The sequence below is a fragment of the Coloeus monedula genome (assembly GCF_965178545.1).
Source record: "Coloeus monedula genome assembly, chromosome: 14".
NCBI classification, from domain to species: domain Eukaryota; kingdom Metazoa; phylum Chordata; class Aves; order Passeriformes; family Corvidae; genus Coloeus; species Coloeus monedula.
The window spans coordinates 9957886-9970730 of record NC_138794.1 but is presented as its reverse complement, the minus strand read 5'-3'; the positions used below and the strand labels follow the sequence as shown (position 1 = coordinate 9970730).

The 12845-nt window shown below is 44.2% G+C and overlaps 1 protein-coding gene across 1 annotated transcript in view; it reads left to right on the top strand.

Moving 5' to 3' along the window:
• ADAMTS17 (ADAM metallopeptidase with thrombospondin type 1 motif 17) overlaps window positions 1–12845 on the top strand; it is a gene marked incomplete at both ends in the record, with an annotated part of 152857 nt that overhangs the window by 109648 nt on the left and 30364 nt on the right. Inside the window, 4 exons of the mRNA XM_082291026.1 lie at window positions 1288–1368; window positions 6075–6232; window positions 10083–10242; window positions 12143–12278. Coding sequence (XP_082147152.1) covers window positions 1288–1368; window positions 6075–6232; window positions 10083–10242; window positions 12143–12278 — 535 coding nt within the window. The remainder of the gene's footprint in view (window positions 1–1287; window positions 1369–6074; window positions 6233–10082; window positions 10243–12142; window positions 12279–12845) is intronic.

Genomic DNA, 12845 nt, shown 5'->3' with positions numbered 1-12845 from the left:
GGCAGGAGAATCACTTAGTCCTGAGGTGCAAGAGGCTGTCACCATCCTCCTTTGTGTCCTTTCTATATCAGCACAGCAAAAGCAGGGCTGTTCAGCTGCACTTTTATCCCTAAAATAGCTCCCTGAACACTTCTAAGTGCTAGAGGAATCACTGCTCCTTGTGCCAGCACTTCTCCAACCCATTGCTTTAGACAGCCCACAATTCCCATAAAGGCATCACTGGCACAGAACAGCTTCACAGAGCCCTTTAAAGCAAGAAAAGTGGATGAGGGAACATACAGGATAAGCTGCTTAACATCTAAAAGAAAGAGGACAGCAATAACCCCAAAAAGGTGCCAAGTGATACACTGCAAAGTAAACTGGGTGGCCAATTAGAAGGATTAGAAGTCATGGTTGTGATGAGATTAGTGTGTCATCTACAGAGGCCTGATTCAAAGTCCAGTGAAGGCAGTGGAAAAACTCTGCCTGGCTCTTTGAAATGGGCCCTGATGTTCCTCTGCTTTATTATTTAAAGGCACCACTTCCACCCCATGGAACAAATCTGTAACTCCACGTGCCTCCATAGTGGGGGGAAAACAGGCTACATTTCCTTGTAGCTCCTGCTTATTCCAGCTGTATTCTGTGAGTCAAATTGGTCTTAGAAAAATTGTTTAGAGGTGACTAGTGGTCAGTCCTTGAGAAACTTCCAGCTCTGTTATTGCATTATATCTGAGCTGTTGAATTCTCAGCAGCCCAGTGCGAGGAGATCATTATCTCCTCCAGAATTTTTGTACAAAGCTGAAATGTAAGTGAAAACAAGCTTTTTTCCTTCATTTGTCCCACTAATTCCCTCTGTTTAGTTTTAGCATCATCAAAAATTTTGTGGAAGTGAATCCTTTCTGACACCAGCCTTGACAGGGAGGACAAAGCAGGAGCATCTATTGGAAACATCATTTCAAATGTCTGTTCTGTGCAGTGTTGCTCCTGACAGTGACACTTTGCAGTGTCTTTGTGCATCCCTGTCACTACTGCAGGAAAAACAGGGTAATTCGAAGGGTACAGATCTAATTAGAGCTAATTAACAAGCCTGAAGTCGCAGCTGAGCAGCACACATGCATTTCTGCTGAAATGTTAGTCATGACCACGCCTGTCACAGCAGTGAAAACTGGCTGCCAGCACAGGGATCTCATTTGGAGTGTTTCTCACCCAATCCCCAGCCTGGAGTTGAGTTTTTCATGGGGAGATATGGGATGGCTGATCCTGGCTGGCCCTGCTCTGCTCTCATTCACCCCTCTTTTGTTGCTGTAGGTTACATCGAAGCCGCTGTGATCCCTGCAGGTGCCCGGCGGATCAGAGTGGTTGAGGATAAACCTGCTCACAGCTTTCTGGGTAAAAAGACAAAAGAAAAAATGTTTTGATTAAAACTCAGCTCTGTTTCCTTTTAAAAATGAAACGACCTGTAAGGTTTGTTGCTGCCAGGGAGGGGCTGGTGATTTCAGTCTTGCTGCAATCTCCACTTTTGTGGCTTGGTTTCATGATGTTTGCTTGATGTGATAGTATGTGACACTTAAAGGCCCTCTGCTACCTGGAAGGACCAGACAGTACTTTTATATATAGACAGAAGAGTTCCTGAGCAGAACTTGGCAGTGGGTTGCGCAGAGCTGCCAGGAGCACACAGCACCTCAGGAGGGAGTGGGGAAGAGAACAGTGTTTAGAGAAGGGAATGGCAGAGGTACTGATAGGAAGGCGCCCAGCTCAGTCTGAAGCAGAAGGAGGACAGGGCAGCTGATATTCCTTGGTAACCTGCTGCCATTTCCTGCAGCAGCACATTTTCACTGGATGCTGTCCTCAGGACCTGATCCTGCACTCTGAGATGAGCTTAGCTGCAGCCTCTAGTCCACTTGCCTCTGTTTTATCAGGCCAAAACATTTGTTTAATCCTCTTGTCATTTCTACTTCTGCATTCCTTTAGAGGGGAACAGGCTTCCTCTCCTCCTTTTCCTGTTGGGAAAAAAGGTTTAGACATGGCTGATGGGTAAGATTTGCATGCAAAGTTGTTGTAGGGCAGAGTCTGTCAATGAATTTGTTATTCAGTTACTCATTGCGTAAATTAAAGGTCAGAATGGCATTTGTAAAGTGCAGCCAGTCAGTTACACGGAAGATCTGTCAGTCTGGTCTTACACCTGTTCTCTCCAATGTTTGGGTCATTTCCTTCTGTGTCATCACTGTGCCATAGATAAAGGGTTTTACCCCCATCTACTTCTAGGGAGTCCAGGTCAGAGAAATGCTAATGCCCCATGGCGCTGAATTCACACAGGAAGCCTGTGGCAGAGCAGGGGCTTCAAGGAAAATTGTCCAAGAGCCAAAAAAAACCCCAACACATGAAGGGTCCTTGGGACAATCAGAGCTGCTTGGCCATGGAATTGCTTCCAGAGAGGAAGGAACTCTGAGAGGATTGCAAAGCTTGTCACAGTCTGTTTTGTGGAAGAGGAAGCTGAGGTGTTGCATGGCGCTCGTGGCAATGCAGGGCATCAGAGCAAAGCTCAGACCTTGGTTTCTGATTTCCCCATCTTTTGCTTGTAATTCTTCATCTCCAACCAAAAGGAGATGTTAATATCCAGAACTGAAATATACGATGCTGCTGAAAACATTTGCAAGTGGTTGTGTCAGGATTTCAGGTCTAGTGCCATGGGCCTTGTGTCTTGAAATGCTGCCAAAGTTGGCAATATCACCAGGAAAGATGCTTGTGTTCTCTTTCATTCCAGATTCAGGGGAAAAAGAAAGGCAAATTATGTCATTCAGCTGCCCTTTGGTCAAAACCATTGGCATTTGTGCCGCTTGTTGGTAGGAAGCAATATCACCACTGCTCCTATATCCATAATGCTGTAGCCAGCCTGCCAGAGGATCCCGCCTACACGTGAGATGTTTGACATAGCAAAGCCTGGTGGAACAATGGGAGCCAGTGTTTCTTTCGGTTTTGAAAGTGCTCTGCTTTGTGGAAACCAGCCTTTTTGTTTGTCTTGATGGGGTTTGCACAGGGTATTTGGGCTTTGGCATATAGCAGAGCACTGAGAGTCTTATGTGGAGTAAGAGACTGCCCTTCCTTGAGACAGCATAACCTTGACTAAAGTAGATGGTTCCCCACTGGGTGGTGAAGATTAGGATTGTGTATTTTTGAGAGCAGGAGTTGGCCCTGTGTGTATCACATAAAGATAGATAAAAATCTAGCTCTTTTAAAGCTTTGTGCTTTCAGCTCTTCGGTTCATGGTCAGGAGCCAGGAGAACCTCTCTAAGCTTTCCAGGGTTTTCTCTTTCAAGGAACACTCAACACAAAGAAAAGGTACCCAGTGCCTTGCTGAACTGAGATGAGGAATAGCAGCTTGGAGGTTCTAGCAAGACAATAAAGATGACCAAGAAAAAAACCCCAATCACTCTGATAAGGCTTTTAAATCCAGGTTTGAGTGTGGAAGGATTTTCTATTTCAATAGCACTGACAAAGCTGAGCCCAATCAGCTATTTCTACTCAGAACCAGGTACAACATTTTGGAAAGAAGCCCAGCATAATTTGGAATCATTATTCCATGTGCTGGGAGCAGTGTCTGAAGAATTTCCCTCCACCTACAGGCAACCCACGCTGGCTGCCTTGGCTGGCTGTAACTCTAAAAAACCACCTTGAACAGGAAATGCCTGGGCAGTTTGTATCCACAGGCTGGGAAGCAAGCTGGAGGGACCCAAGGTGGAAATAAAGATCTGGCTATTTGCCAGGTTTAAAAGTTGGTTGGTCAGTTCCTGCCTTCCAGCCAACAAGAAAAACAGAAGTTACAGGTTGTTGCTGGGGTTCCTATTTGTTCTGCTCTTTTACTGTACAAGTTTAAATTTAGTTCTGTCACTTCTGGGGCTGGGCGGAGCCAGCCACTGGTTGTGTGTGACGAAAGCCATTGGAGTTTTCTGTGTCTGAGGCATGGAGGGTTTTGTAGCTGCAGCATTGATCTCTGCTGATGGGGCAACAGAGGCGAACAGTGGTGAAAACACTTTGGCCCAAATGCTCCGCTGAGTCCCCAGGAGCACCTTTGGGAACAGGTCTGTTTCCAAACTCTCCATCTCCTCAGTCACTAAGGGAGCGGTGCTTGCAGCAATCAAAATCAAATCCTGCCCGCAAAAGAGGTTCACAAAGATGAAACTTTTTTTTTTTCATCAGCAAATTATCTCCCTTTGATGGTGAGCTGGAACCAAAGCATGGCTTAAGTCACTCAACCTCTTAGACAGTTTTGAGCATGTGTTGGGATATTTTTCCTAGTCAGCCATGCTGCTTGGAGATAGTTTTATCTCATCCACAGCTTTGATTAGTTGTGTCCACGGCTTCTTAGGGCCAGTGTAGTGGCTGCTTTGATCTGCCTGGAAGCCACTCGGCCTTGGCAGAGGAAAGCAGTCGTGCTTCAGAATCATGTCTGGAGCTTGCATAAGGTACTTTGTAGATGAGGAACAAAGCAGGAAGAGAAGTGAGCCGCAGGGAGAGACATACTGCTGCAGCATGCGAATGCCGGGACACCGCTGTACCCCTGGGCTATGTGCCAGAGAGAACTTCCCTCAGAAAACACATTCTCCCACATAGCTCCCACTTCAGTTCCCCTTCACCCTGATTTTTAAGCCTCTCATGGGACTGTGAGAGCTGTCAGGAAGGTTGTGTGCAGCAGGACAGATATCCACCTTTTTCCAGGAATTCCCAGGGTACAGGTCCTCAAAAGGCACACACAGATGCAGAGAACATTGTGACCTCCACTTGCTCCAGACTCTACCAGAGCTTAGACATTAGAAATTGTATATGTATATCCTAAACATACCCGGGAGGGTTTGCTGGCTATGGGGGCTTGATCCAAATGGATGACAATGGGAGATTTCCTATTGACTTCCAAAGGCTTTAAACAGCTTCTCTTACTTTCTTGCAACACACTCAGTTAAGTGAGAGCAAAGTTGTGTTCTTTACTGAAAGAGAATAAAATAGGCATGAGATGCTAGAGGTTAAAAAAACATCTTGTTAAAGGCTTAGCCAAAAGACACAGTTAACCTTGAGCTAAGGAAGCCCAGTAACACGTGGGATATTCTGTCTGTCTGCTGTCAGGGCAGATTTGATCACGGTGAATGGATCTCCACAAAGGGGCCTGGCACTTCCTGCTGGAACAGCGTCTGCCAATTTTCTCTTCCCTCCGTGTATCACACCAACATCTGGATAACTCTGCTTCCGTTCTAACACAGAGAACACATCAATCCCTAAATCAGCTTGCACTGATGAGTCAACAGTAACGTGATGCCCTTATGGCTGGAGTTGTCTTTGAGTATTTGAAGGACATCAGTAATCCTGATGCAATAGTTATGCTGGAACAAAGGACATACAACTCCAAGTGTCTTTTCTTCTCAATATTCATCTTCCTTCTGCAGTTGAGCTTTCCATGTTGGCCTTACTGAGGCACAGAGGCACAGGATGGATGTGACCCTACAGCACCTGACCTTATGCATTTGTGTCCAGCACCTGGACTCTGAAGAGAGGGTGGCCAAGTTCACATTCTGCCCACTGACCAGCCCCTGCTTTGTAACTTGTCTTCTCTTTACTGCTGTGACAGCTGAATGTTAATTTGTTCAATGTTTGGTTATGGAGCACACACAAACTTAGCATCAGTTGTGTTTTGCACTTGCGAATCTTCACGTGCGTATCAACACAGATTTGATTGATCTTTTTCTCAAGGAGAGTTTAGGAAAATGTGGTCTGGAAATCTGGAAACTGAAAGAAAATTCTGCTTGGAAGCTAAATTGCAGAGTTGTCTTGTTGCATTTAAAAGGAGAGTTTAGAGATAAATTATCTATGAATTTTATGTTAATTCTTTGAAATACCTTAATCAACTGAAGTAGAGAATATATCCAAGTTAGAAACATTACAATGGGCCATGTAAAAGGGGGGGGGGGTCTTATTCTTTTAAACTCAGATGCATTACAAGGTTTCTGCGTCTTGTGCTTGAGGTAGCTTGAGACAAAGGCTCAGTAGTCTGTATTGTAATTATAAATTTGCTTGCATTTCATTCTGTGGTGTTTGATTCATTCCAGCTTTAAAAGATTCCAGTAAGAGATCCATTAACAGCGACTGGAAAATTGAGCTTCCTGGTGAGTTTCAGATCGCAGGCACCACTGTCCGGTACGTGCGAAGGGGGCTGTGGGAGAAAATCTCTGCCAAAGGACCAACTAAAATACCACTGCACTTGATGGTAACTTTATATCCTTTGTTTGTGTTTCTTAAGTGATGCAACAGAAAGGGTTTATATCCTAGCTGAAAGTTGAATTGTGATTGTTTGCTTCCTCACCACAATGTTCTTTTGCAGCATTGCAGGGGCTGGAGCAGCCCAGCTCCCCACTCAAAAAGTGATGCTCTATTCTGGGACAACAGGCAGTGTCCCAGTCAGCTCATGTCCAGTGCAGGATACCCCTGTGTCACAGACAATAGGACAGGTCCATTCTAGAGGATGTAGATTCCCAAGGACCTTTCTTATTTCTTGAACATACCTGATCACACACATAAAAGCTTATTGGCTGAAATGTCCTTTCATGTTTTGCCAGAATGTATTCTTTGTTTAAGTAGTCTGTTCTCTACCAGAAGAGGTGCAGATCTAGTATGCACAGATGATATATGTGAATTGGAATCTAAGTAGTGACGTAATTGCACACAGAAATGTTCTTTGTTTTCTCTATATTGCTTTTTCAATTGTATGTAGTTTAAGGTGTTTTTTGACATTTTTTCCTAATGTTCAGCATAGTCCTTCTGTTAACCCAGCTTGGTATTTTATGGACAGCCACATGGCTGAATATGAATGAGAAGTCCACAGGGGTGAGAAGAGCAGGACTGTAGTCCCAGAGCTGTCACTAGTGATGGGGTGACCCACGGGCCAGTCCCTTAATGCTGGTGTAGCCTTAACATTCATATCTGTGAGACGGCTGTAATGATGCCTGTCTTATATATCTGCAGAAAGCTTTACAGGTTCTATAGCAAGGTTTGCATCAAATTATTTTAATTTCTTCATTGTTTCCTGTAACTTTTTTATTCTATTCCATTTTTCTCTGTGCTGTTTCTTTTCCTTGTGAATTTTGTCATGTTTGTTCTCTGAAGGTTATCTGTAAGCACTGCTGAAAATCAGCATTCTCTCCCTTTGCTCACCTGATTTTTTTGCCTTGCTGGTGTTCATTGTGCAACACTTCCTGACCCAGTTTGAAAAGCTCCGAAGATGCCTGAACTTTTCACACACACAAAAAGATGACAGTAGTACTCCACTTTGTCAGTGCTTTCTTGGTGTCAAAATCTGCTGCACAGGAACATGAGGAGTTTTGTCTTTGCTTTCTCAGACAGATGAGTGAGTTTACGGGCTCACAGACCAGTGTAGAGCTGTATTCTAAGAGGTTACAGCTGGAATAGTCAGAAGTGCAGGGCTGGCGACACCAGCACCTTCCTGGCTCACCTGTAATTCAGGGTGTGCCCACTCAAAGGAGGTGAATACAGGCACCTTCTTCACCATCAGAAACATCAGCTTCTGCTTGACTTTGGCCTTAACACGAGCCTTCCCTCCTGAAACCAGGACTCTGACAAAGTATCTTGTACTGCCAAGGTCTTCCTCACCTCATGTGAGAAACAGGAGTTGCACAGGTACCGTTTGGGAAGATGCTGTGCAGGGTTCCTTTGGCAGCTCCTGGAACCTTCCGGGACATTACTTGGTTGAGGTCCACTGCAATAAAATGTGCATTTTGTGAACTTCAGCATCAGCAGAGCTTTGGTTTTAAAGAAATACTCATTTCCCCTTTGTTAAGGAGTAAGTAGCTAACATAGGAAACCAGTGATTATGAACCAGAGCTTCTCCACAAGCATGCTGTCCAGATACAGACAGGCCCTTTCAGCAGACATAAGCAGAGGAAATGTTCCTTCTTCACCTTCCATCACAGAAATGATTGAAAATGAGGAATGTAAAAATTACCAGACCATTAAAAAACATGTGGTTTTAAATCACTGCCAGTGGTAAACAAAGCACACATGAAGTCTTTGCTTCAAATCAGATTCAAATCTTTTCCTTGATACAGGGTGGTGGGTTTCATTCTTTCAGCACAAGAAAGGCAGGATGGTTACCAGTTCCCTCTAAATTCCCTCTGTTTAAGAAAACTGTTGTTCAAACAGTGGTGGAATACACTGGACTGACAAAGAGCCAGAAGCTTCAGTCAATCCATTGTGACCTGCATTTGAAACCAATTATACACACATACACACACACCCCAATTATATATGTCTACGAAATTGCATGAAATTGGTTTCATATGGGCCTTTATATTCACTAGTCTCGCACCCATATTGAGATAATAAGGATTTCTTTTTAGGAGCTGGTTTTTAATACTTAAGGCATTTCTCCAAGTGCATTGCTGTGTGTGTATTTCTTGGAGAAACTGATGTTTGTGCAACTAGGCCTGTGCTAGTCCTCCTCTTGCAACAGAGGACAACCAAACACTCCCAGAGCAGAAAGGGGCTTTAGACATGGCTGACTGATCAATTCTGTAGAACAGGAGTTTGTATCTCTGCACTTCAAGAAAGCCAGAGCAGGGCTCGAGCTCTCTGCCTCTGTCTGGTATTTGAATTGTGTTTAAAAAAACAATATTCATCTTTGAAATTGTAATGATGGCTGGCTGGTTTCAACCTTAGTGTTCAGTCCTGGTCGTGAGGCTCCCTCTGTAGCTGAAGCAAAATCATGTCTTTGTTCCCCACATCCTCTGGAAGAGGCTCTTCTGCCCAGAGTTCTGCCCTGTGCAGAGCAGCTCATGGGTGCTGAGTGTGTGGAGCTTTCCCCAGTGTTCACAGCTCAGGCTGCCAGGACCCGTTTTTTCAGCACATTTGTTTGGTTAAACAAGCTCCTGACAGCTTTAGTGAGATTATTGGTTAAGTAGGAATGATTTGTGCAAATCTGAAGGGGAAACAATTATTGTTGGGAGAAAATAGCATTTGCAAATTTGTCTTTTTTCAAATGGGCAGCTGCTTGCTCCACTTATGAGAGCCCTGCTTAAAATACCTTATTTGATAAAGCATTGCTCCTGTTTCAGTAGGTGACGAGCCAGCACAATTCACCTGTCTAATGCTATTCAGATTATGAGATAATAAGTATAAGTAAGTTTAAAGCCACAGCATGAATATTACAGTAGTACTTCAGTGCACTTGTTAATAGTGTGGTAACTCAGATTCCATGGACCCCATACTCCATGGGATGTCTTCCAATCAGTTCTGGATCAAGCCAGGCAAAGTGAGAGCCAAATGAAGTTCAACATGTAAATCAAAACAGGACCAGTACTCTCATCTGCCTATGGTGAAAACACAAATATTTTTCTCTGTTCCTTTGTTAATAGTCAGGGAATTTTGGAGTAATAACACTGGAGACATCATAAGTGATTCCATAGGAAATAGCCTGCTGCTGGGAGCAGGTTTCACCTTCCTCTGGTAATATGCAGGGTTGAAAATATATGTTGCCAGCAGCTGTATGATATGGCTTTTGCTTGTCATCTGCAGTTTTCTGAGACATTAAAATCCTGCTGCTACAGCTTGTCAGCAGGAATAGTTATACTTACCTTGAGTGCCACATTTACCAGGAGACATGGGACATCTTTTGCATTAGTTGTTTTTGCTCTGAGAAGCATCACCTTGTTCTTTCAGATGTTTAACTCTAGATGCTCTTTAAAATAGTTGTTACATGAGAAGTGCTAATTTAATACTTCCTGTTGTCTTTCTCCTCGGATAGCCAGTGGCCTGCTGATCACATGTGAGGCTGAAAGTTACGCCTTGAATCCCAGGTTTAGGCACCCCTGTGACTGCTTTAAATAGTCACAAATCATAAGCAGTCCTTGCTGCTGCAGTTGCCCTGTTTTACCAGTACTATTGTAATTTAAGTTTTCTAGCTAAAGATTTGATTACTTTTCACGAGGTATTTATATTTTAGGAATTTTTTCCCGTGCCAGCATTTCCAGCAGTGCTATCTCCACAGCCTGTTGGCTCTCCCAGCACAGTATGTTGCAATGGCCTCTCTTTTCCTGCCGAACCAGGTGCTGTTATTCCATGACCAGAATTATGGAATTCATTATGAATACACCATCCCTGTAAACTATACTGCTGAAAACAGAAGCGAGCCAGAAAAGCAACAGGATTCCTTGTACATCTGGACGCACAGCGGATGGGAAGGATGCAGTGTGCAGTGTGGAGGAGGTGGGGACACCGGGAAGCTTGGTGGGACTCCCTGTGTGGTGTTTGCAGGCTCCAGCCACAGGAGAAGTGCCAAGGCATGGTGGAAATTGGCCACGGAAATGGACGTTGCCATAATGAACTCTAAATGAGAGCTTATTCTCACCAGCTCTCCCAGCTCTTATCCCCATCCCCACAGTTAATTTCCAGCCAGCTTTTTGGCAGGGACACTGCTCTGTCACCACAGGCTGGAGCTGCACCTGGATTCCTGCTGCACGGATGGCTCCAGGCGCTGTGTGCAGCCCCATGTCTCCAGCCCCCATCACATTCCTGGAGCAGTGTCTCCGCAGGTGTTCAGGCATGCTCAGGGAAAGGCACTTCCTTCCCCAGGGCTGGAGCAGGGCAGTGCTGCTGTGAGAGCTCCTGGACATTTGCATTGGATGCTCCCATGCTGGGTGGATGTGCTGGGAGCCCAGGAGAACATGGCAAAGCTCCCTTCCCAGAGGATCCCTGCATGTGCCCATACAGATCTGCTGAAGCCCTGGAGGGAGTTGATGCTGTGAAAGCAGAGACTGGTTTGTCAGACACTGTCCATTGCATTTTCAGAGCTGGAAGAAGTAGGTTGTTCCCTGAGGTAAACCTACTTGGATCATTTCCAAGCATTCTGGGCAGTCTTTCTTCACCAGCAGACCCAGTTATTTATGATGTGACATGACAGAAGGAAAGAGTTCATCTTCATATTTGCAGGCTCACTGCCCTCAGTGCGATGAAATTACAGATTTTTTTCTGTAAATGGAACTCGCTTTAAAATAGGCACTTTTACTCATGCATTAAAATAATAATTTTTAAGCCATTTAAGGAAGTTTGTTTGCAACTTCTCTGATTTTTGTTTTAAGACTTCTACATACTTGAATCAAATCAGTGTCTGCCAGCATGGCTCCCGCCAGTAGTAGCTTGATAATTGGTCTTTTACTTTGGTTGTCCAATGCTTTTACTACTTAACCAAGCTGAGAAGGGCCTTTCTCACTTCCATACAGACTTTTGCAAATTTTTTATTAACAGAACATGAGTTGTTTTTTATTATCAGCTGTAGATTGTGAATAAACTCAATTTGATGCAGACTTGGGGTTAGAAAGCAAATCTGAGCAACCAAAACAATTAGCAGTTAGGCAAAGTCACACAGTGCAGGAGTGCCACTTTCCTTGTCACATCTGGTCACTGTCATGCTCCCTGTGGCACAGCTTTCCTGATGCCACTCAGTGGAAGGCTGAACCCTGAGGGCCACACTGGGTGAAAGAAACTCCTGATGCACAGCTGATGTGAGAAATGCTGACTCCTCCTGAGATGCCTCCTCCCAGCAAGCGTTTTAAAGCATTGTATCTGGAGGAGCAGAAGATGAGAAATAATTTTTTTTGGTGGCTTTCATTTGTCTTTGTGAAATACAAACAAGCCCAGTTAATGACTCTTGAGCCTCAGTCACTGCTTTTCATCCTGTCTTTCTGCTTGGGGAGCAGCAGGAGGCTGTCCTGTCATTATCAGTCACTGGGCGTGCGAGGTCGTGTAGCTTCAGCGCATCTGCCCGAGGTGATGACAGGGCACAGCTACCTGTGGAGGAGGAACCAGAAATGAAAACAAATTGTTTTCAAGCTCGTTTCCACATTAAACACTAGAAAGAGAAAGCCCAACTTGCTGCTCCTGTGAAATAGTCAATTGCATGATTATTGAGGAAAGATTTGTAGCTTTTCCGAAAAAAAAGCAACCCAAAACATGCCAGTACAAAAGTTAGGCAAAGTGGAGAATAAGATTTCTTGCAGAGATGGTAGAGTACATCTGGTAGAGGGAGCAGAGGGCTCCAAGCTTTTGAGTTTTGGTTAATGAGTGGATGTGATTTTGTTCAGAGTTTTTTTTTTTATTTGGCTTGCAGGTGAGCGGAAAACCATCGTGTCCTGCACTCGGATCATTAACAAGACCATGACGCTGGTGAATGACAGTGACTGCCAGCGAGTGACCCGCCCTGAGCCCCAGGTCAGGAAATGTAACACACACCCCTGCCAGTCACGGTAAGGAGTTAAAAAACACTAAAAACCAATATCCTTTTCTTTCAGAAACTGCCCCTTTCCAAAGCCTCCATCTGGTGAACACAGTGAAAATGTCTCAAAGTATTGGGACACATTGTTAGCCACAGTAAGCAGCTGTAATACTCATTTCCTTTTGTTGAGCAGGTCAGATTTTCATTACCTCAGACAAAGCCCATTTAATTTGTGGTCAGTAAGGCCAGATTCCATGCAGGCTGCCTTCATGCATTGTTTGGGGATGGTTTTCTTTTCCCCTTGGCTGCCTCCTGGGAGACAGAACAACTTACAGTATAAAGTTAGACAAGAGTACAGTGACCACATATCTAAACTTCTTTTTTTTTTTTTTTTAATCAGCACAGAATGGGGTCTGATTAACTGTCAAACAGTACTACAAAAACCCTGAAGTCAAGAAATTAAATTATGATGAAACGCATTTTAGATGCTTTCCTCCGTAAGGGTGCTTTTCTCCTCAGTAGTTATTAGAGATCTCTAAAAATAATAAAAATATCCCTTTTTAATTTGGCAAGCACTTTTGGCTGAATTAATTTTGAT